We start from the raw sequence: 25,963 nt of genomic DNA, 5'->3' as shown, positions 1-25,963 counted from the left end.
TTGAGAACCCAGAAATAAACCCATGTAAATATGGAGAGATAATTTTCAACAAAGAAGCCAAAAACAAACAATGGAGAAAAGACAACCTCTTCAATAAATGGTGCTGGAAGAATTGGAAAGCCATGTGCAAAGAATGAAACTAGATTGCTATCTGTCACTGTGTACCAAAATTAACTGAAATTCAGATCTAAACGGGAGGTTTTATCAGGATTAAACAATGTCAATGCAGGTCAGAAAATACAGAACACAAGAATATTAAACTCAAAGACAAATCAACAAAAAGGTACAAATTGATGGAGAGAAAGTAGAAAGAATAAACAAATGAAATAGGACAAGACAAATAGGTGAGACATAATCAAAAGGTCTAATATATGTATAATTAGATCTCAGAAAGAGAAGACAGATGGGAAGAAGCAATAGTCAAAGACAATGTTTAAAAATTCCCTCAAATTGATGAAAGATACCAATAAAAATCAGTTATTACTATTAGAAATGATAAAGATAATTATCATTTTTTAAAAAGGTAACAGATGCATGTTATAATACACCTTGGAATAAATTAACAAAAAACCCTCAAAAAAAACCCCAAAACAAAACATAGTCATAGTATATATAACAAATAAAAGAAAAAAACTGAATAATAAAAGCTATTCAGAAAAGATTTGCCTAGTTTTCCATCATTTACATGCAACACTAAATCCAACCCACTGCAGACCATCTCAGAAAGTTTTAAAGCATTGAAATTATACAACGAGAAAGAATAAAGCACTTTATCTCGTTATTTATGTATAAACTTTTTAACTGCATAACCTAATAGTAGATAAGGGGAAGCATATCTCTGTATAAACACATTTTAGCTAATAAAAGAATTTTAATTCTGTCATTTCTTTTTATTGTTGTTTGTATGATACATTGCTTTCTATCCTTTTAATTTCAACCTATGTGGCATCTTTCAATATACAATCTCTATAGTTGAGTCTTTATAAAAACTTTTTATCCAGTTTGATGGTGTGTGCTTTTTGATTGAATTGTTAAATCTATTTGCATTTAATGTTATTATTGATATAGCTGAATTTACATCTGCCATTTTACTTTATGTGTCCTGTTTGTTTCCTACTTATTCCTCTATTACTAATCCACTCTTTTCTTTTACATGAAATGAATATTTTCCAATGCAACATTTGAATTCCTTTGATGATTTTTTTGACCATATTTAATTGGAGCTATTTTCTAAGTGGTTACTCTAGAGTTTACAATGGACATCTTATCAGAATCTACTTCAGGTTTGTATTAACTTAATTCATGAGATATAGAAACATTACTCCTGTATTTTATTCCTTTTGTGCATTATCATCCATGTTACATACACGAGTACATTTTTGTACACACAATATGTATGTATACACACATACATGTGTTGCTATACATTGCTATAATTAATAATTATCTATCAAAGAGCTGAGAAAAGAAAGAAGACAGGTACTATATATATTTATAGTTTGTTATATCAACCTTCTTATTTACCATTTCTGGTTCTTCTATTTTGTTCTTGTGGATTCAAGATACCAGCTGGTGTTATGTTCTTACTCCAATGCAGCTTTGCTTTCCCATCTACCTTCTTCGTGCTGTTATTGTCAAATATATTACATTTGTATATGTTATAGGCTCAACAAAACAGCTATGTATGTACGTTTTATACAATTTGTTTTTAAATCAGTAAAGAGTAGAAAGAACAAGAAATATGCATTTATGCTCTTTTATAATTATATAATTATGTTTACCAGTGTTGTGTGTGTGTATTTGAATTACTGTCTGTGGTCATTTGCTGTCAGCCTGAAGAATATTTTTTTAAGTACTTCTTTCACATTGGATTTGCTGGCAACAAATTCTTTTTTGTTTATCTGGGAATGTCTTTATTTCATCTTCAGTTTTGAAAGACAGTTTTCCTATATAAAAGATTCTTGGTTTGTTGACAGGTTTTTTCTTTCAGTATTTGAGTATGTTATCCTACTGCCTTCTGGCCTCTATTTTTATCAATGATAAGTCATGTTAACTTTATTGGGGTATGTGATGAGTCTTTTTTCTTACTGCTTTAAAATTTTTTCTCTTTGTTTTGTCTTTTGGCACTTTTACTATGATATATGGCATGGAATGAATGAATGTTTTTGTCTCACCAAAATTCTTATGTTGATCCCCTAATCCCAATGTGATGCTATCTGAAGTTGGGGCTTTTGGGAGGTAATTAGGTCATGAGGGTGGATTTCTTATGAATGGGATTAGTGCCCTTATAAAAAGAGGGCAGGAAACTAGCTAGTTCTCTTTCTGCCATGTAAGGGTACAAGTCAACTGTCTGCGACCCATATAGGGTCCCCACAAGAAGATGACCACAATAATGTCACTCTGATTTCAAACTTCCAGCCTCCAGAACTGAGAAATAAATTCTGTTATTTATGAGTCATCCAGTCTATGGTACTTTGCTGCCTGAACTATCTGTATGGGTGTGGATCTATTTGAGTTTATCCTATCTGGAACTGATGGAGCTTCTTGGATGTGTAGATTAATGTTTGTAATTAAATTTGGCAAGTTTTCAGCCATTATTTCTTATAATAATCTTTTGTGCTCTTTTCTCTCCTTCTCATACTTCCACATTCATATGCTGGTGTGCTTAATATCCCACATTTCTCTGAGGTTCTGCTCATTTTCCTTTATTCTTTTTTCTCTCTCTTCCACTTGCATATTCTCTACCGATCTATCTTTAAGCACACTGATTCTTTCTTCTGCCAACTCAGAACTGTTGTTGAGTAAGACCCCTCTAGTCAATCTTCCATTTCAGGTATTATACTTGCAAGTCCAGAATTTGCATTTTGGCTTTCTTTACTTCTTTCATTATGGTGTTCTATAAGTTTTCTTAAAAAAAAACATTTTGATAGACTGCTTTGAAATTTGTTTGTTAAATTCAACATCTAGAACCTATCACAAGCAATTTCTCTTGTCTGCTTTGTTTCCTGTGTATAATTCACACTCTCATATTCTTTGCATGTCTGATAATGTTTGTTGAAAACTGGACATCTTATATATTATAGCAACTCTGGATACTGACTCCCATCCCCCTTTTTAGGGCTGTGTTGTTGTTTTCTTATTTGTTTACTGCATTGGCTAGGCTACTTTAGTAAAGCCTATTTCCAATCACTATGAAACATCTGATATTGCCCCTTAGAGGGTACAGCCAAGGAATGCAGTCACCTTGGGATGATAATGGTTTTTGTATGGTTCTCTTTGTCAGTCTTCTTTACTTGGTCTCTCTGTTAAGCTATTCTATTGCCTCTTTGCTAGCACACCCAGCTGTTATGTTCCACTCATTTTTAGCCAATTGCACTATTGTTCTAAATAATGCCCAAGAACGTAAATTGCTCCACAGGCTGATCCAATTAAATTCAGGCAAGATAGTTTTTCAGTCTAGTCTTTGAGGTGTGTTCTGACCCAAAGAAGACTTTTTTTTAGCTGTTTCTTTCTCAGGCTTTCTGATAAACTAACAGATTTATCTTCTTGCTCTTGTAGAGCAATTATCAGCCTCCTCTTAATTGTTTACCACTACAGTCTCCATTGTTTTCCAGAGTGACTTTAGGCTTAAACTTCCCCATATTCAGTTTCAAATAAGGCCACTCCTTGGAGAAGAGTTTCAGAACAATAGGTTCTTATGGATTGCCCTGGATAAAAATCTTTAAGCCACCGTTATAAGTGCGGGGTAGGGGTGGTAGCCTTTGGTCTTTTCAGCTTGCCTCTCCTAATGCCCATGTTCTGCCAGACAAGCAAGCTAAGGTAAGGGTGATGAGGCCCCTAGTATTCCCAGTCTGCTGCTTCTGGGCTAGAGTTTCCATCCTATGAACCAGGACTGTGTGGAGGGAGTCCTTGACCTTTCAGCTGCACTCATCAGGAACTTAACCTCTACAAGACAGAGTTGGAGGTATCATAAATGATGAAGGCCTGCCCATCTTGGAGATATACTATATCTCTTAATTTGGAGCTGAGGGGAGAGGCCATACCTACCCAGACTGAAGTTTCTGTCAAGCTGAAAAGGTGTTAGGGAGGAATCAGGTTATGACTAAGTGCCACAGACTCTCACTGTTGCAGTTGATGATTAGATTTACTTTCCTCATTTGCTGTTGTGTTTAGAACAATATCCAAATAATTTAAGTGGTTGTTTCTTTATAATTATTTTTACCAAATATGGTTGATTCACTGGGGAATGGGTCCAACCGAGTTCCTCATTCATGATTTGCAGATTTGGCAATAATTCAATTTTAAAAGTATCTAATACCTCAATTATGTTAAAATATATAGGTAATATTAAAATAAAACTATATAGAGAAAGTATTTCATTTATAATGGGAAACAAAAATAGGATATAAATGAAAATAATTTTTAAAGAAATTGCAAAGATCTATACGAACAAGACTAAATGACTCTACTTACAGACTTATATTGCATTTCTAAATGTGAATACTCACTACTGAAAAGATAAACAGTCATGGGTCAAATAACATTTCAGTCAGTGATGGACTATATATAAGACAGGGTTCCCATAAGATTATAATGGAACTAAAAAATTTCTATTGCCTAGTGACACATAGCACAATGCATTATTCACATGTTTGTGGTTATAATGATATAAACAAACCTACTGCAGTGCTAGCTATAATAAAACTATAGCATATAACTATGTATAATACATAATAACTGATAATAAATGACTATGTTACTGGTTTATGTATTTACTATACTACACTTTTTATCATTATTTTAGTGTGTACTCTTTCTACTTATAAAAAATAAAAGTTTGCTGTAAAATAGTAAACCATGCTATGTCGGCAGCAGCCTAATACACATCTCCTGTTTACTGTCTCTTGATTGCATCATTTCCTCTCGTGCTTGATTTAATCTCATGTTGTTCTGTACAGTAACATGCCATACAGGTTTGTATCCTGGAGCAATAGGCTATGTCATGTAGCCTAGGTGTGTAGTAGGCTATACCATCTAAGTTTGTGTAAGTACACTCTATGACGTTCATGCAATAATGAAATTAGCTAATACTCAACTTGCATTAATTGGCGTATGACTGTATTTGCTTTCCCAAATAACTGTAAAGTTAATGAACTTTCATCTAAATTTTTGTATAGTTTTTCAACAAACTTACTTTGTCTCATTTTTTTGCCCACTTTCTAATAAAAATATTTTTGTTCCGTTAAGTTTGAGAGCTTTTAGTATCTTCTACATAGAAGCCCTTTGTTGGATATGTAGTTGGCAAATAATTGCTCCCAGTGTGCAACATACTTGTTTTCACTTATTCACAGCTTCTCTGTACAGCAAAAGTTTAGATTTTTCATGGGTACAAATTTATCAAATTTTCCTTTTTAAACTGTGCTTTTATAGTTGAGTCGAAAAACTCTTTGACTAAGCATAGGTCTTGAACATTTTCCCTTTTACTCTCCAACATCTTTATGTTTCACATTTAAATTTATTACCCATTTTGAGTTAATTTTTGTATCAGGTGTAAGGTTTGGGTGAGGTGTCCTTGTTTTTTTTTTTTTTGCTAATGGACGTCAAATTCTGCTACCATCATTTGTCAAAAAGATTATCCATCAAATTGCTTTTGCAGCTTTATTAAGAATCAATTGAACATATTTGTGTGAATCTATTTATGGGTTCCATCGATATATGTGTTTATCTTTTTGCCTACACTGTCTTCATTACTGTGGTTAACAGTAAACCTTATCATTGGGTAGAACTAGTATTTCTACTTTGTTTTTTTCCAAAATTGTTTTAGTTGTTCTAGGACCTATGCCTTTCCAAATAAATTTGGAATAAATTTATGTAACTGTTTATCTACAAAAAACAAACAAACAAACTTGTTGGGTTTTTTATAGGAATCATATAAACCTGTATGTCAATTTGGGGAGAACTGACATCTTTACTATGCTGAATATTTCTATCTATAAACATGGTATATCTGTCCATTTCTTTAAGCGTCCTTTTATTTTTTCACGTTTTCAGTTTTCAGCATACAGATACATTTGTGTGTTCTAAAGTGTATATATAAGTACTGAATTTTTGTTGGAGTAATTGTAAATGGTATTGTTTTAAATATCAGTTTCCAACTGTTATGAGTATATGAAAATGTAACTGATTTTGGGTGGGTGGGTGGGGGAGAGGTTGTTGACCTTATATCCTCAAAATTGAACTGACTTATTTATTGTAGGAATTTTTCTGTAAATTTTTTTCTACATAGACACTCATGGATTTGCAAATAGAAAGCTTTATTTCTTACTTTCCAATCTTCGTGCCATTTTAATACTTTTTCTTGCATTATTGTGCTACTTCGAAATTGTAGTATTCAGTTAAATAGAAGTAGTGAGAGCAGACAACTTTGTTTTGTTCCTGATCTCAGGAGGAAAGTATTCATTCTTGTACTAGTAAGTATGATGTTAACCATAAGTTTTTCTAGATGCTTTATATCAAGTTCAGGACATTCCCCTCTATTCCTAGTTCACTGAGAGTTTTAATCATGAATGGGTTTTACAGTTTGTCAAAGTTTTTCTGCATCAATTGATATAATCATATTATTTTTCTTCTTTAGCTTGTTGTTATGGCGGATTGCATTGGTTTTTTTCCCAATGTGGAACAAATTTTGCACACCTCAAATAAATCCCAGTTGGCAGTGCTATATAATTTAAAACATTGCAGGGTTTAATTTGGTAAAATTTAGTAGAGGATTTTAAGTTCATGAGAGATATCAGATTGCATTTGTCTTATTTTCCCCCCTACTATCTTTCTCTTGTTTTGGTATCAGAGTAATACTAGCCTCATAAAATAAGTGTTTTCTCCTCTTCTATTTTCTGGAAAAGACTGAATAAAATTGATGTTACTTCTTTAATGTTCGATAGAATTCTCCAGTAAAACTATCTGGCCTGGACATTCCTTTTTTAGGAGTTTTTCCATTTTGAATTTAATTTTTTTAATGGTTATAAGACAACATAGATTGTCATTTCATCTTGGTTAGTTTTAATAATTTGTGAGTTTTGAGGAACTGGTCTTTTTTTTCTAAGTTATCCAATTTATGATTATAAAGTTTTTCATAGTATTCACTAGTCATCCCTTTAATGGATGGAAGGTCTGTAGTAATAGTGTTTGTTCAATCCTGATATTGATGGTTGTATCTTTTCTTTATCTTTGTTAGTCTAGAAAGAGGTTTATCAATTTTATTGAGTTTTAAAAGAACTAGATTTTTATTTCATTGATTTGTTTCCCTGCTTTCAATTTCATTGATTCCGATTCATCAGTATTAGTATTTCCTGCCTTCTTGTTTTTATTATATTTGGCTCTTCTTTTATTAGTTTCTTGAGGAAGAAACATAGATTATTGACCTGAGAACTTTCCTTTTCTCTAAAAATTAATGTTTTCATGGTATATCTTTTTCTGTCATTTGACGTTCAATCTGTGTCATTGTTTTTGAAATGATTTTTTTGAGAATGACATATGTTGGGTCATTTCTAAAAATCCATTATATCAGTTTGTCTTTTAATGGTATATTTAGATTATTTATATTTAAGGTAATTGCTGATTTTTTAGGACTTAAATCTGCCATTTTATTATTTATATTCTGTTTTTGTTTTCTCTTTCTCATTCATGTTTCTTCATGCCTTATTGTGGACTACTTGAACACTTTTTAGTATTTCATGTTATTTTATAGTATTTTTGTGTATATTCTTTTGTATACTTCTTTTAGTGGTCGCTCTGAGTATTACAATACACAGATGTAATTTACTACAGTCTATGTACTGGTAGTGACATTTTATCATTTTAAGTGAAATTCTGAAACTTTGCTTTCATTTAGGTAAATTTATCCTCCCACATTTTAAATATGACTGTGTTCGTTATTTACATACATTGTATACCACATCCTATGGTGTTATAATTTTGGTTTCAACCTTCAAATGTGATTTAAGAAAAATCATTAAAAAAAATAAAGTCTACTATATTTACCTATTCTGCTGTTCTTCTTTCCTTTCTGAAGTTTCAAGCCTTTTTCTGTTATCATTTCCTTTCTCTTTAGAGAATTTATTTAGCCATTCTTTCAGAGTAGGTTTTCTAGTGACAAATTCTTTCAGTTTTCTTTTGTTTGAGTATGTCCTTATTTCCCGTTCATTCCTGAAGAATAATTTCACTGGATATAGACTTTGTGGTTGACAGTTCTTTTTTTTTCAGCATTTGAAAATTGTACCACTTCCTTCTGGCACCACCGCCCTCTTCCCACTGTCGACCCCCCAATGTATGGTGCTAGCAAAAAACAGATAAATAGATCAATGAAATAAAAATTTAGGAAAAGACAGATTATGTATTTCTATGTGTGTACCTAGACATATAAAAATTTAGTATATGATACATGAGGCAATTCAAATCAGTGGGGGAAAAATGGGTTTTTCAATAAATTGGACTATAAACTTCATTATTTCATATATAAATAAAAATAAATTTATACCAATAAATTACAGATACTTTAAAAAGTTAATATTTAAATATCTCTATTTAAAATAAATATACCCAAGGGGGTAGTGTAAATTGACATAACTACCTTGCAAAACAGTTTGATTTCATCCAGAAAAGTTGAAAATACACATTACTTAAAACCCAGGAATTCCTTTCCTCAGTGTATACCTCGGAGAAACTCTTACACAGGAAGTTTTCATAAGAATTTTATAGTATCATTTTTCATAATAACTCCAAATTGAAACAAGCTGAATGTCTATCAACAGTAGGATTTCTCAAAAATTTATGGTATGATGGAGTATTTCATGGCAAAAAAATGAAAGAAACAGCTATCGACAACAACAAGGATTAATCTCACAGTGGAACAAAAGAAGCAAAGCACAAAAGATTGCATACAGTGTGATTCAATTCATATAAAATTCAAAGAGAAGCACAAATAAATTACAATATTTAGGAATGTGTACATAGGTGGTAAAACTAAATAAAAGCAAGAAACTGATAATGAATAAAACTCAGTACATTGGGTAGAAGAGATGATTGGGATTGGACTACAAATGTATTTTTTATCCCTTAAGGCTTTGGCCAAGCATCCATTCACTAAGAGGTGATTTATTATAATCAATAAATGTATGCTTAATTTAAACTATGTATGAACTAAATAATGATTTCTGATGCTAGAAACATTGTGAAAGATTACCACATCTGACGAAAATTGAGTTATGTTTCATTAATCAATCATATATTTTTAATAGTAAAAATACATATACATAATTATTTATAATATATTGACAGCATATTTCAAATTTAAACTCAATTGTACCATGTAAATAATTTAAAATTATTGAGATATTAGCCAACTAAAATGAACATTACACCCAGATGTTTCCCATTTCCCCCAATCGAAAAGATTATACTATCTGATTTTAGCTGAAAACGTTATGGTGCCATCATATGTTGGTGAAATATTTTATAACAGTTTTTCTTTCAACACATTTTAATGCAAGAATCAATTTCATATTTTTTATGCCTCAGAACTCAAACTCTCTGAAGCTCTTTTAGATATAATACCAGTAATTGATGGGAAAAAATCATATATTACATGCCATCCATGAATATTTTTTCAGAAAATCTCCTGATAACCCTTATAACTCTAGAATTTCAAAAATCACAATGAAAATCTACTCCTTTAAAGGGTGGGTGGTAAATGAGGGTAAAGGGGATCAAATATATGGTGATGGGAGAACTGAACCTGGGTGGTGAACACACAATGGAATTTTTAGATGATGTAATACAGAATTGTACACCTGAAATCGATGTAACTTTACTAACAATTGTCACCCCAATAAACTTTAATTTAAAAAAAATGAAAAGTCATTAATAAAAAAGAGGTATCATTTTTTTGCTAATTAATTAAACTAATTAAATAATATATTAACCCTCTGGTTCTAGGATGGGCCTTCTCCAAGGCAATAGTTTCAGTCGATTGTTATTACCTTATACAGCTTTTTCAGGCTATTCTAGTCACTAGCATGGCCTCAACTAAACTCCATAGTGACAAATCTCAGTATCAATCAATAGACAGAACTAACTTTTCTGAGTTCCAGGCTGATTTATCAAATCATTTAGTGGATATCTGGTTATCTGAGAGGGACCTCAAATAAAGTAAGTCCAGAACGTACCCTCTTTCCTTTCAAACTTTTTTTCTGTATCTCCTCTTTAAATTAACATTTAACACAATCTATTCAGATTCCAAAGCCAGAAACCTGAGTCAACCTTTCCATTCTCCCCTAAACATGAAACAAATAACCAAGGATTTTTTTATTCTATTTTCTTAAATACCACTTCCTGAATTGGGGTCTTTTCTTCATCCTCAGGGCCACCACTTTAATTCACATTTCAACCCTTTTGTGCCTATATTACTGCAATCTGGTCTCCTTCCTTTGTTATATTATAAATGGAACCTCTTCTTCAGTGAAATCATTTTTCTCACTTATCACGGAAAAACCTGAAACATTTACCAAGCTGATTATGTTTCTTTCTTACAATCACATAATGGCACCCCATAGTTTTCAGTATAAAATCCCATTTTTTTTAACATGGGATGAAGGCCCACTGCCAGCCCTATATCTCAACGGTCTTTATTTTATACCCTGTGATGTGGTGCCATATTATCTCATATTTATGCTTTCATAGGTGACTGTGCCTCTGTATAGAACTCCAGTTTGCTGAGTGTACCTTTTGGAAAGACTGTTGATTATCTTTTCCAAATGACCAAGTGCCCTTACTATGTATTATAGCACTCTTTGTTTACCTTTATCACTTAACATATTATAATTGTAAATAAGACAGAGCACCTTTAAGATGGACATATTTCAACTCTATATCCTTTATATAAATGCTGTGTAATTATTTATATATACATTTATTGATTAAAGTTTCTACAGTTTAATTTTTTTCTGACACTATAATATTTATTTCAAGAAGTAATATCCTCATGTTATTGTAACCTTTTACCAATACTTGATTATATTGCTGGAAGTAATTACTGGACCTCAAACAATTAATTTTAACAAGTTCACCTTTACTAATCCCCATTTTCTATTTTGAAAAATGAGACATCTGGATTAGACCTAAGGTCCCTTCCATCTAAAATATTTTGCGAATTTATATTAAGTTGGAATAAGTCTCTTGACATTGTTTTTTCTAAATTGCTAGAATATAATCATGGCATTAATTCCTGATGTTGGCTACACATAACACCTGACATTGAAACTAATAGAATATTACATAATAAAGATCAATGAGCTTAACGGATTTAAAAATAATGTCAACAAATTAAAGAATTATTTACTAAGATTACAATTCATTGAACTTGATTTTGAAATGTTGATCAAATCAATCTTAATAATTTGTTGAGATCTTTACATGCCATTTTTAACAACTTAACTCAGTATTGCTTACAGTTGACTATTGCAATCCGATTGTTAAATATCATTTATGGAATAAGTAGTAAGTTCAGTTCTTGTTAGACTGTAAATTGCTTTTGTACAAGGGCTACATGTTATGTTAGAAGACTAACAGTGCATAGGATTTACTAAAATATTAAGAGACAGAAGACTGTAATAATGCTATAATCTTCAGAAAGGTCAATTTTCACTTATTGTACTATAAATTTTAAATTGAAATTGATGTACTGTTTTCAAAGGAACCAGGAAATATTTACTACCGTAGAAGCCTCAGATTATTTATAATTGGGAAAGCTTACAGGGAAAAGAAATTAAAACAAGATGATCCATTACGCACACTAATGCTTACATACAGTCCTTTTAAAGTAGATTTTCAATGAATTTCACAGGAAAGGGTTCCTTTTTGATTCCCCTATTTTTCTTAGAAATGCATTGATAATGGTAGATGAAATCTGATATATATGTATGTTTATATACATATATATATACATATATACATACATACACACATATATATACACATACATGTATATATATATGTGTGTATATATATATATGCATGTATTTTAATTCAAATAGGATAATTGGGAATTAAATGCTGTCCTAACACACCCAAAGATTCAATAACATAAAGAAAAAGCAATTCTTTTCCCCACCTTCCCACCAAGATACTCAGTCTTTCCAGAGTGAAAACACCATATTATACCTTGATTTCTTCTATTTCATCTGGTACTATCTTGTATGCTGATATAGTTCCACCCAACCTGAAATTAGAAGAAGAAAACAGTCTCAGCAATTGGTATAAATATAGATTATGTCTGCCACTAGCATCAGACTGTTACCAATAATTGTCCATCCCGATAACCATGGAGGAAAAACAACCATTTTGTGATTAAGTTTTACATATATTAGTTAAAAAGAGGTAGATAACGAATGACTACTGAAAGAGGAAACATTAAGTTAGATTTTAAACCATAACTAAATTTCTCTTATTGATGGTTTTAATGACACTGAAACTGCAATTTTACTGATGGATTCTGTTACCACTAAGGTGTATCAAGAACCAATAGAATAAACATGGTGTTTGCTTTTTATGTTTGTTTGTTTTTATAACAGACTTTATTTTTCAGAGCAGCTTTAGGTTTACAGAAAAACTGAGCAAAAAGTAACGAAATCTATTTCACAGATCCCCAAAGACAGTTTTCTCTGTTAACATCTTGCATTAGTATGGTACACTTCACAAATGATGAACCAATATTGATTTCGCTTTTTTAAAAAAGAATTTAAACAGGGAGTCAAAGAGAACTGTGTACTCAGCACTGTCCAACGGAAAGAGATGAGTGCTTGAGGGTTACAAATTTAATGCCTGAGATAAGATTTTTGCCTTGAGGCAGTGATGTCGTTACATGTCATGTTCATCTGTTTCAAATATTTTTTTAGAAAGTAGCTAGGATTTATGTAACACTTAGCCATTTGCCAACCAGTCATATATTATCTAATTTAACACTTGTGACTGTCTCCATTGTAAAAATGGGAAAATCGAGACACAGAAATATTCAGTAATATTTGTAAGTAAGCGAAGGAGCTAGTAAGTAAATGAGCTAATAGAGATGTGCATAAAGTGTAAAATATAGTCCAGATTTCAAATATTTAGTATAAAAATTTAATTTTAAAATTGATTACATGCTAAAATATCATTGTGGATATACTGGGTTAAATAAGCTATATTATTACAATTAACTCCAACTCTTTCTTTTTTAGTTTTTAAAGTGTGCTACTAAAAATATAAAAATACATATATGGCTTGTATTTGTGGCTACTATCATGTCTCTATCAGACAGGTGCTCTAGGTTCTTAAATTCCAAGATAGCTACCTACTGTTGCTCTAATTCAGTGCTTAAAAAAGAACTTTCTGATTAAACTTTCTGATTACTTATTTGACTGTATAATTACTCAGTATTGGAAAAGACAGTATCATAAATAAGGCGCTTACATATTCTAGATACTTTAGGATATCTCCTGTTTCAAATGTAAATTAATAAATGACATTCTAGTTTCCATTAAAAAATAATCTAACCAATTATTGTTATTGAAAACTCTGCATTTAAACTCTTTAATATTACCATTTATCTTTGCTAATGAAAGTAATGTTCAGGTCTTTATTTGAGAATTATTTCCTAGACTTAAAGTGTCATGACTGAATGATGAAAACATTAATGAAATTTAAGTTAATTCATATTATATAAGGTACACAAAGGACATAATAATTAAAGCCATACTAAAATAACTAGTAAAAGAGCAGTACTAGATGTTGCTAAAATAAAAAATTATATAACTCTGTAAGAGGTTTACAGTAGCCATTTAAAAAACGTTTTCATTGTCAATTATTAAAGCTATTCAATTAGGAGTTAAGATTGTTGGGATATCGGTAAAGATATTAAAGCAAAAAAACTACAATTTATAGCCTTGCAAATAATGAGTTCATCATTTTATTCGTTGAGTTCATATCATGTAATGGATATAATCCAAAGAATGAGGATGCAAAGAAATTAGTCTTGTAGGGAAGCAGATGAGTTAATAAATATCTGTAATATCATGCACTAAAATGTTACAATAGAGCTAAGTAGAAGTTGAAAGCTTGAAATTATTTCAAAATAAAAAAATTTTTTAAAGCACCTATTATTGTAAAATAGACTGGCTATAATATAAGCAGTTTATAACACCTATTACATATTACAGAAATAGTTTCAATTTGTTAGGACAATAATGATTCAAAGATGCCATGGTGATGATGGTTGACTTCTGGAAGAAAAGTAAAAACAAAGTTGCTATGATAAACTTCAATTCTACTTCAACAAACAACCCATTTTTCTGATTCATGTTGACTAACACTACCTTAAATATTGCCTTTCCTGGAATCGCAACCTAGGGAAATTGGCTTCCAGATTAGTATTCCTACATCAACTTCTAACCAATGATAACAGTTTTGACTGTTAAAGAGACAGGTGAAATATATGATTTAACACATTCCTACGTGGATTAAAATGGACACATGACATACAAACATTATGCATATGAATAGTATACTGACAAAATAGTAGAATAATCACATGATCAAGTGGCTATAAATGCAGGAAGCTTGAAGGGCCTCTGTATTATACTACTAAACATAGAAATGAGAAAGGAGATTAAAGCTGATAGAAACACTAGAAAAAAAATCCAATAAAAAGGAAAAATCTAGAAGTAATTAAAGAAAACTGAGTCATAAGCAAGTAAGTTTAAAAAAATGTTCAAGAATAAACTTACTTCAACCCATCTTTTTTTCCAATTCCCTGCGTACAACCAAAGTAATAGTAACTATCCTAACCAGTAATTTTGACCTTTGAACTGATTTCTGAAAATGACATTTCTGTTTTCATGGCATCATGAAACACAGCTATATTTAAAATACTTATAAATTTAACATACTATCAGTAGTCCATAGTGACTACTCAGGTAGACTCATTCCAAATTTCATGTTCTTTCCATTACAACACAGTATCCTCATTGTAAAAGAAAGAATACACTTGAGGCAGTTCTATTTTACTATAGTCAATATATAAAAATGGCACTACATTGGCAGTGACAGTGGTGGTAATAGTAGCAATACTACTAGTAATAGTATATTAAGCATTTACTATATGCCAAGTATTATGTCAGGCTTTTCAGGTAGTTTCTCATTTAACTCTCACAGCCTATAATAATGATTATGAAAAAAAATGAGACAAGCAGTTTTTCAAAGGTCCCACAACTATGAATAGCAGAATTGGGCTTAAGAACTCAGTTCCAAAAATTGATAAGCAGATTCTGAAATTCATATGAAAATTCAAGGGACATAGAATAGTCAATCTTGAAAAAAAAGAAAGTTATAGGATTCCCACTTAACTGACTTGAAGTTACATACTACAAAGCTACAGTAAACAAGACAATATGGTCCTGGTATAAGGATAGACATAAAGCAATTGAAAACCCAGGAATAAATGTCACATTTATGGTCAACTAGCTTTGTTTCCCTTATTTTATCGTGGTAAGTATATTTAACACATTTGCATTTTAACCATTTTAAGTGTACAATTTATTACGTCATGACATTAATTTCATTCACAATGATGTGACACCATCATTGCTATTTCCAAAACTTACCCATCTTAGAATTCCAACAGACATAGTATTAATTTCAGAATCGGAACAGACTACTATTTCTTTAATTGAGCCAAGGCTGAAGTAGCTAGTTTAAGTTTAGAGGCTGTGTTGTATCAATAACATGTGTTTTTAAATACCAGAATCTTAGTTTGACCAGATGCTCACAGTATAGGAGGAACTTAGTGACCTAGGACCAACTAAGGGGACTATAGATTCAAGTCTCTTGTCTCATGCTCACTCCTGAGGATGAACACATTGAGTAGAATGCCTACTGAACACCCCAAAAATATTTAAACAGTTCTTTACTTTTCTTCTGAACATATGGTTTGATATACATAAACCTTGTGAAAACGTTAGGTTACGTAATAGAGTGACATTAAAATTTCAGATGGAATTAAGGTTGCTAATCATCAGACTTTATAATAGGGAGTTTATTCTGGATGATCTTGGTGTTCCCAATGTAATTACAAGGGCCCTTAAAAGTGAGAGAATCAGAGAGAGATGGCAGTGTGAAGACTTGGCCTGCCTGATGTTGGTCGCTGTGAAGATGAAGGAAGGGGCCACAAGCTCAGAAAAGAAAGTGGCCACTGGAAGCTGGAAAAAGCAAGGAAACCGTTTCTCCCCCTAGAGCCTCCAGAAAGGAATGCAACCCTGCCCACATCTTGATCTTGGCTTAAGTAAGATCCTGTATGGGATTTCTGAACTATAGAATTATAAGATACATTTTTGTGTAAGCCATTCAGTTTGTTATGGCAGCCGAAGAAAACTAATACAAAAGTAAACACATAAAGTCTAAAATTCATACAGCAAAGACACAATATGAAATGAGTATGTAAATATCAGAAGAAGCAACTAAAAGAAAGTGGTTGTTTCTGGAAGTAGCAGGAAAAAAAAAGCTGTATTTTAATGGTCTGAGCGTTTTTTGGCATCATTTGACTTTTTAGAACATGTGAATGCATTACTTTAATAAAAAATAAGAACTAAGTTAAAAAAAGAAAAACAACATAAACTAAGGACGTTGTTTATATAGTGGAAAACTCTGATTTCTCTTCTAATGTTTGTCAGAAGTGAGAGTGGAGGATTTAACTAAGCTGAGCTATAGCTGATGTTTTCATGTTTTTATTCTTCTCATTAACCACCAATTATCTTTCAAACTTTTCTGTTCTCCTCACCTCAAACATATCTATTCTTCCTTCTCAAACTCTATCAGTATCAAATAAACAATAGGACTAACAGGGAAAAAAGGTTTGCTAATCATGATTTTCAGCAGTAAAAGTTTATTTTTACTTCCAAGTTAATTGCAGAGAGGTTAGTGGAACCCATAGTATTGCATTACCCTATATTATTGATGCCAAACTTGCAGGTAGAGGAATGTGCGGCTGGAGAATATCTCAACTTCAGGTCCATGAAATGTGCTCTAAACTGTGGTCAAAATTTGAATGAGAGTAACGATACAAAGATCGTCTAATTTTTAGAGAAAGAGCAGAGTAAACACAAGATACTTCTAGTGAAAACTGCTTGGAAAATGATCATTCCAAAACAAAATGATCTCTTTTTTCTACAGACCTTTAACATGCATTGCTTATCCCAATTCATTTGTTATGTAATTACATATACTGTCTTGTTTTTGTTATTGTTTCTGGTGTGTGTGTGTGTGTGCTATTTTACAATGCATTATAAATTACTTAGAAAGAAGAAACAGTTCTTACGTTTTTAACAACAAAAACAGATTCCACTCAGTGTTTAGTATTGTTGTACGCATTTATAAGGCACTTTATATATAACTGTTGAATAAATATTATGGAGATCTTTTACATTGAGAAAGATGAACAATTAAGGATGTACCTTGTTCATTCTCTTCTTTTGATTTCTCTATTCCTACGTTTTCCCTGTTTCCCACTAAGTGATTCATGCAGGCTTCCTGCCAAAGATAATTCAACATTCTGACAATTTACCTTAGATATTAGAAGCTACTAAAGTTATAAATTTGAATAGCATTGAAGGAGCATATCCCTATAGCATTTTTTATTGTCCAGCAACATGCATCTGAAATAGAATGGAAATTCAATAAAACACTAAGAAAGAACCAAAGTCACTTTCAATAAGATTTTAATTTTAATTGCCCTATCTACATACTTACGCTCTGTTGAAAAAAGAAATCTGCTCAAACCACCAGAGTGACTCTCAGCTGGCAGTTATTTTGCTCTCAGGGGACATTTGGCAATGTCTGTACACATTTTTATTAGTTACAGCTTGGCTGGTGCTACTGGCATTTAGTGGGTAGAAGCCAGAGATGCCGTTTAACATCCTACAATGCACAGGAGAGCTTCCCATAACAATAATCTGGCCCAAAATGTCAATAATGCTGAGACCAAGAAACCCTGCAGTAGAGGAATGTAGAAGCCAAATAAAAAATGAGAATGCATTTTTTTTTTCTAGAAGTACACACAATATATTTACCATGGATTCTAATACATATTAAGGTCTGTTAGTTCTGCTCTAACCTATCTTTCCAACATATTCATTTAATAGTAGTAATAATTATGCAGTTTTATTTAATTCAAATAAATTTAATGAGCACCGATAATATGAAAAGCACTGTGTTTTGTACTGAAGAGAATACAAAGAAAAAAGTTTATAATGCAAAAAAGTTTAAGTCATCATCCTCGTTTATCAAAAACTGACAATATAGTTATAAAAATGTGATATAATTAAGTACAGCAACCTATAATTAAACTGACAATAAATGATACACACAATGAGATCTATCAAATAGTATAGTACAGAATATAGAAATCAGGACTAGAATGGCTACTCAAGATCTGACAGAAAAAATGAAATTCATTTAGGGCCTAAAATGGACTGTTAGATACATAGAGATGAAGAGGAAATGTACTTTATGTGAGAAGCACAGTATGAGTTAAGGTAGTAAGTTGTATGTTCAAATGAAGTAGCCTATAGGATTTGGAAAATTGGTGGTGGTGGGGAACCAAGGAAGTCTTAAATGTTAGGTTGAGAAACAGTTGTTATTATAAAGTCAATGAGGAGCAATTGACATCACTTTGATGAGGAAAACAACTTATGAAAGCAGATTTAGGAAGTGTATTAGGGTTCTCCAGAGAAATAGAACAGATAGGATATGGATATGAATATAAATATACATGTAGATATACATATATATGAGATTTATTGTAAGAATTGGCTCATAGGTGATGGAGGTTAAGAACTCCAAGAATCAGCCATCTACAAGCTGGAAAACCAGGGAAGCAGATGGTATAACTCAGTCTGAGCCTGAAGGCTTGGGAACCAGGGAACCATGGTTGTGAAGTTTAGAGTCCCAAGGCCCAAAACCAGGCGTTCCATTGTGCAAGGGCAGGAGGAGATGGACATCTCAGCTCAAGAGAGAGAAAATTCACCCTTCCTTGACCTTTTTGTTCTATTCAAGCACCCAGTAGATTGGATGATGCCTTCCCACATTGGTGAAGGGGGTACTCTTCACTCAGTCTACGGAATCAAATGCTACCGTCTTCCAGAAACACCCTCACAGACACGCCTGAAAATAATGTTTTACCAGCTATCTGGGCATCTCCTAGACTAGTAAAGTTTACACATAAAATTAACTATCACAAGGGCAGCCGGTTAGCTCAGTTGGTTACAGTGCAGAGCTCATAACACCCAGGTCGCCGGTTCGATCCCCACATGGGCCACTGTGAGTTGTGCCCTCCACAACCAGATTGAAACAACTACTTGACTTGGAGCTGGTGGGTCCTGGAAAAACACACTTAAATAAATTTAAAAAAAGGAAAGAGGTTTAAAAATTAAAAATAAGAAAATAAATTAACCATCACAAGAAGATTAATTTGGAAGCAATATTGGAACATGAGGAAGAGAGTGCTGATAGAAACATCAGAAAAGGGACTGTAATAATTCATGTATGTGATAATGAGGGTTTGATTTAGAAGAGTAGACTAGAGGGAAGCAGGGAACATTAAATTAATAAATAATAGTTAGGACTTGGTTTTTAAAAAAATGAAGAGTAAACATTCCGTATTTAATATTTTAGAGAAAGTTTCAATGCATATTTCAAATATGTCTACAGAACACCTGGCAGAGAATAAAAAAAACCCTAAGTTGACAACGGCTCTATTACTAACAACGAGTTACAAGACTTCAGGAAATTGCTTAATCTCCCGGAGAGCAAGATTTTATTATCAGTAAAGTAAGCAAAATCATGACCAACCTGCCTACCTCATACCTTTGCTGCTAGAAGCAAATTAAATAATGTATATGAATATACCTCATGTGGATGAAAAAGGCATGCTGTAATAAATCCTAAATTCCTAACTGGGCAGGTCATGGTGGGTAGTCACGCCCAGGCATATAACTTCTTGAGTAAAAGACTTATCTTTGCTTTAAGTAGCTCTGTCCATTGTTTCTGTGCATTTAGGTTAACATACCTTTGAAATGCCTCTTTTCAGACCCCTCCTAATATGTGACCACCCTGTCAGACCCCTCCTTCTAAAGCAGACCACCTCTTCAAGAGAGCCTATAATTTTAACTGTCCTGTAATCCAATCCTGGCCTTGCTTTCTCCCACCTTCATGTAATCTTTCTTATATTCCCTTATTAATCTCAAAAGTATAAAAGAAACTATTATTCTCAGAAGCATTTGAGATCCTGCTTCCCAGCATGTGTCATCAGTTTGGCTCAAACAAATTCTTGTAAAAATTCTCTACAGATATGGAAGTTTCTTGTGTCGACACATAAAATCTAAATGCAACAAAAATATTATTCATATTTAAGGCAAAAAAACGTAGAAAAATAGCTGATCATTTTATAATTACAATAAATATGGGCTTACTAAGATATGAGGATCTTAAAATGAATAAAAATTATCTTAATTTTTAATTTAAAATGATTAGATAGAAAAATTCTAACCACAGGTTTTTGTATAAAATTTTATTTTGCTTAGCTATAGTTTATTTTTTCTATTTTAATAGTCCACTATATGAATTTCTGAATACAAAATGACCTTCAATTATATGTATTTTCTTATAGATTTATACAAAACAGATGACATTGTAACTGTAATATATAGTAGGAAGAGCACTCACTTAGAAGCCATCTGCTGGGTTTTATTTCTAACTATTATATGAATTTGGATTATTTCCTATTCAGTATGAAAAAACTAAATGTCTGAAAAATATGTAATTAGTTATATAAATTATGGTATGGCTAGTAATATATTCAAAAAGCAAAAAAAATTTAAAGATCATTTAGTAACAACATTAAAAAAAAGACAAAATATGAAGACATTCAATAATTCTACATGCAATATTATACTCACAAATTTGAAAAACCTAAAGGAAATGAAAGGTTTCCTATGAAAATATAATTATAAAACTTGATACAGGATGAGTTTTAAAAGTATTTTTAAAGGCCGGAAACAGAAAAAGAGATTTATAAAGCAGACGATATACACTTCTAAAAAGGCATGATGAGCAGACCCAAGATGATTTTTACAGGTGAGTCTTATAAAACAATGAATCAACAAATAATGCCTATGTGACATAAATAATTTCACAGCATAGAAAACGAAGCTTCCCAACATGCTCTATAAGGCTGGCATCAACTCAGTATCAAACCCAGGTTAAAGTCTTTTAAAAATGTAGATGCAAAAATCCTAAATAGACTCTAAATAAATATCATGTCAAGTAAGATTTATCTCTGGACTAGGTAGGGTTGAATGTAAATGAAAAAACGTAACACCAAAACATAAGACAGATAAAAGTACTTGACAACACTATATCTACTCCTGATTTAAATAAGGAAAAACTGAAGCTTTAAGTAAGCTAGAAGTAGAAGAAAATTTCCTCAACTTGATTAAGGGGATATACAAGAAATCAAAAGTAACATCGTATTAAAAGATGAAAAATTAGAAGCATTCTCACTAAAATAGGTACAAGTTAGGGAAGCACAGTATCTTCAGTTTTAATTACATGTGTATTAAAGGGCTTAGTAGAACACATAAGAGTTCAATATGTTGGGTGGACATGTCATTAATAAGCAAAAATCAAAATACCAATCACCAATTATAAAACGTAAGGGAGAATAAAAGGACTGTGTTCACCATAGGAAATATACATGCACATATACACATACACATACACTCACACACACTACCTAAAAATAAACCTAATGAGAAATTTAAAAAACCTGCTTTTTCACCAAAGAAAGCTGTGTGTGCATTAGCACATATCTGTTTGTGAAGGCACTTCTTTCAAGTTCAGAGTCCTTCTAGACATCTCACGATTGATCCCCAATGTCAGCCGTTGGGTTGTAAATTTATGGCCCATGAATTCCATCTTTTAAGGTGATTTCTTTGGATATCTGTCTGTCTGTCTGTCTGTCTGTCTGTTTATGTGAATTTAATCAGGGAATTAACTCTAGGTTAACACTAGTCCTAACTCTCCCTATTGTTTTATACCAAGATATCTGGCATGTTTAAAATACCTCCCTGGCAACTGAAGACATTTGAGTTTGTAGCTCTGTATTTTACTATATATCAACTTGAGTGTATAATTTCTGAGAATATAAAACCATACATTATCTCTTTATAGCTTCCACAGAACCTAATACAATTCCTAGAAAATCAGTGCTTATTAAATATTTGTTGGTTTGTTGATTTTTGAATGATCTCAAGGAGATTTTAAAGCAAGTTTGTGTCAGAATAATTGTGCACATAATGTCTAAAATAACCATATAGTTTATACATTTAAAGTATTAAAACATTTGCTTCTAAATTCTACTTTGGACTTATTCCCATGTTTGCTAGAAGATAAACTCTAGTCATTTGGTTATAGGATTATACTCTTAATCTAATGATGTGAGAAAGGAATGGCGTAGTTAGAATTCACTGTGGTAAGCATTAGTAAACAAATATGCTCTTGATTAAAATTAGGCAATTTTCAAAGAATGTCAACACATTATAGCAAATGAACTTGCTACGCAATGGGAATGATTAAAGCCTTATAAGGTAGGAAGTCCCATAGTGAGAATGTAGACATTAAAAAATATCTTTTCCTTTGCTTATTTCCTGTATGCAGCCTACAAAATTCCTTTTTATGTTACCACAAATGGCGTTAGAACAGTGGACATCCATATGCAAACAAATGGCCTTTGATCTTAATCTCACACCTTACACAAAATTAACTTATAGTGATCTTAGACCAAAATATGAAATTTAAAATTTTGTAAGAAAATACAGGGGAAAAAATCTTTGTGGCCTGGAGTTAGGCAAAAAGTTCATCAAAATTGAGAATTTTTGCTCTGTGAGAGACAATGTTAAGAAAATGAAAAGAAAAACTACAAACTGGTGCCAGCTACAAAATCAATGTATAAAATTCCATTGCGTTCCTATATACTAACAATGAAATCTCAGAAAAAGAAATATAAAAAATAATTCCTCTTGCAACTGCAACAAAAAAAATAAAATACCTAGGAATAAACTTAACCAAGGATGTGAAACACTTATATACTGAAAACTACAAGACATCTTTTTAAAAAATTGAAGAAGACACAAAGAAATAGAAAGACATTCTGTGTTCATGGATAAGAAGAATCAACATAGTTAAAATGGCCATATTACCCAAAGCAATATACAAATTTAATGCAATCCCCATCAAAATCTCAATGGTATTTTTTAAAAGAAATAGAACAAAAAATCATCAGATTTCTATGGAATCACAAAAGACCTCAAATAGCAAACGTAATCCTAAGAAAAAAGTACAATGCTGGAGGTCTGACACTCCCTGACTTCAGCTTGTACTACGGGGCGACAACAATCAAAACAGTAAGGCACTGGCACAAAAACAGACACACAGACCAATGGAATAGAATTGAGAATCCAGAAATAAACCCACATAAATATCGACAGATAATTTTTGACAAAGAAGCCAAAATCATACAATGGAGAAAAGACAGCCTCTTTAATAAATGGTGCTCAGAGAATTGGAAAGCCATGTGCAAAGAATGAAACTAGACTGCTATCTGTCACCACGTACCAAAAATCAACTCAAAATGGATCAAAGACCTAAACATAAGACCTAAAACAATAAACTACGTAGAAGAAAACATAGGTACTAAACTTATGGACCTTGGGTTCAAAAAGCATTTTATGAATTTGACTTCAAAGGCAAGGGAAGTAAAAGGTAAAATAAATCAATTGGACTATAGCAAATTAAAAATCTTCTTCACAGCAAAAGAAACCATCGACAAAATAAAGAGGCAGCCAACTGAATGGGAGAAGATTTTTGCAAACAACACATCCGATAAGGGGCTAATATCCAAAATACATAAGGAACTCATACAACTCAAAAACAAACAAACCAAAAAAACAATCCAATTGAAAAATGGGCAGAGGACCTGAATAGACATTTCTCCAAAAGAGACATACAAATAAATGGCCAATAGACATCATACAAATGGCCAATAGACATGAAAAAATGTTCAACATCACTAATCAGCAGAGAAATACAAATAAAAATCACAATGAGATATCACCTCACCCCAGTCAGAATGGCTATCATCAACAAGACAAATAGTAACAAGTGTTGGAGAGGCTGTGAAGAAAAAGGAACCCTCACACACTGTTGATGGGAATGCAGACTGACTGGTGCAGCCGCTATGGAAGGCAGTGTGGAGGTTCCTCAAAAAATTACGAACAAAATTACCATATGACCCAGCAATCCCTCTCCGGGTATCTACCCCAAAAATCTGAAAATATTTACCCGTAAAGATATATGTGCTCCAGCGTTCATTGCAGATTTATTTACAGTGGCCAAGACATGGAAACAACCAAAGTGCCCTTCAATCGATGATTAGATAAAGAAGTTGTATATACACAATGGAATACTATTCGGCGGTAAGAAAAGATGAAATATGACCGTTAGTGACAACATGGAAGGATCTTCAGATTATTATGCTGAGAGAAATAAGTCAGACAGAAAAAGTTGAGAACCATATGATTTCAATGATATGTGGTATATAAAACTGAAAACAACAAAGGAACAACAAACAAATGAAGTAACAAAAACTCATAGACACAGACAGTAGTTTAGTTGGTTACTAGAGGGTAAGGGGAGAGGGTAAAAGGGATCAAATACACGGTGATGGAAAGAGAACTGACTCTGGGTGGTGAACACACAATGTGATACATATAGATGATGTATTACAGAATTGTACACCTGAAATCTGTGTAACTTTACTAACAACTGTCACCCCAACAAACTTTAATTCAAAAAACTGCAAACTGGGAAAAAATACTGGCAAACCACATATCCAATAAAGGACTTGTATGTATCTTTACAAAGAATATATAAAACTATCCAAACTTAACACTAATAAAGCAAACAATGCAATTACAAATGGACAAAAGATTTGATATACAAATGGCAAATAAGAACATGAAAAAAATGTTCAACATCATCAGCCAATAAGGAAGTGAAATTAAAACCATTATGAGATACCACTACATACCTATCAAAATGGTCAAAATAGGGCCGGCCCAGTGGCTCAGGTGGTTGGAGCACAGTGCTCCTAACGCCGAGGTCACGGGTTCCATTCCCACATGGGCCAGTGAGCTGCACCCTCTACAGCTAAGGTTGTGAACAACAGCTCTCCCTGGCGCTGGGTTGCTGTGAGCTGCGGAGGTGGGCATGGGCTGCCACGGGTTGCTGTGTGCTGCCGTGGGCTACTGTGTGCTGCCAGGAGCGTCCAGTGACCAGCATGAGTGGCTGGCAGCCGGGGAGAGCTGCCATGAGTTGCTGTGAGCGGCCGATCGACTACCAGTGACCAACTGCCTCAATCCGGGGGAGCACAAGGCTCATAAGACCAGCCTGGGCCAGGGAGCTGTGTCCTACACAACTAGACTGAGAAAGAACGGCTTGAACCGGAGTGTGGGGTGGTGGGTAGGCAGAAGAAGGGGGGAAAAAATCAATTTTTAAAAAAAAGTATGGTCAAAATAAAAAACACTGACAATACCAAGTATTGCATGCAGAGCTACTGGAACTCTCATATATTGGTGTGATAAGAATGTAAGATGGTAAAACAATTTAGAAAAAACAATTTGGCAATTTCTTATAAATTAAACATAACACTTGTTCACAGAAAAACTGTACATGAATGTTTATAGATGTTTTATTTATAATCTTTTAAAACTGGGAATATTTCATATAAAACCACGGGTTTCAATTTTCATTTAAAAAACCCAAA

At 32.6% G+C, this 25,963-nt stretch overlaps 1 protein-coding gene across 33 annotated transcripts in view; it reads right to left on the bottom strand.

Moving 5' to 3' along the window:
• GPHN (gephyrin) overlaps positions 1-25,963 on the bottom strand; it is a 431,232-nt gene that overhangs the window by 277,336 nt on the left and 127,933 nt on the right. For all 33 annotated transcript variants that reach the window (XM_074327330.2, XM_074327331.2, XM_074327333.2 and 30 more), the window contains exon 3: positions 12,217-12,274. In XM_074327330.2, the coding sequence (XP_074183431.1) occupies positions 12,217-12,274 (58 nt within the window). The remainder of the gene's footprint in view (positions 1-12,216; positions 12,275-25,963) is intronic.

This window comes from Rhinolophus sinicus, chromosome 3, assembly GCF_057876585.1.
Source record: "Rhinolophus sinicus isolate RSI-liver-muscle chromosome 3, RSI-T2T, whole genome shotgun sequence".
Lineage (NCBI taxonomy): Eukaryota > Metazoa > Chordata > Mammalia > Chiroptera > Rhinolophidae > Rhinolophus > Rhinolophus sinicus.
The sequence above is the reverse complement of the archived record's forward strand: the minus strand, read 5'-3'. Positions and strand labels throughout refer to the sequence as shown.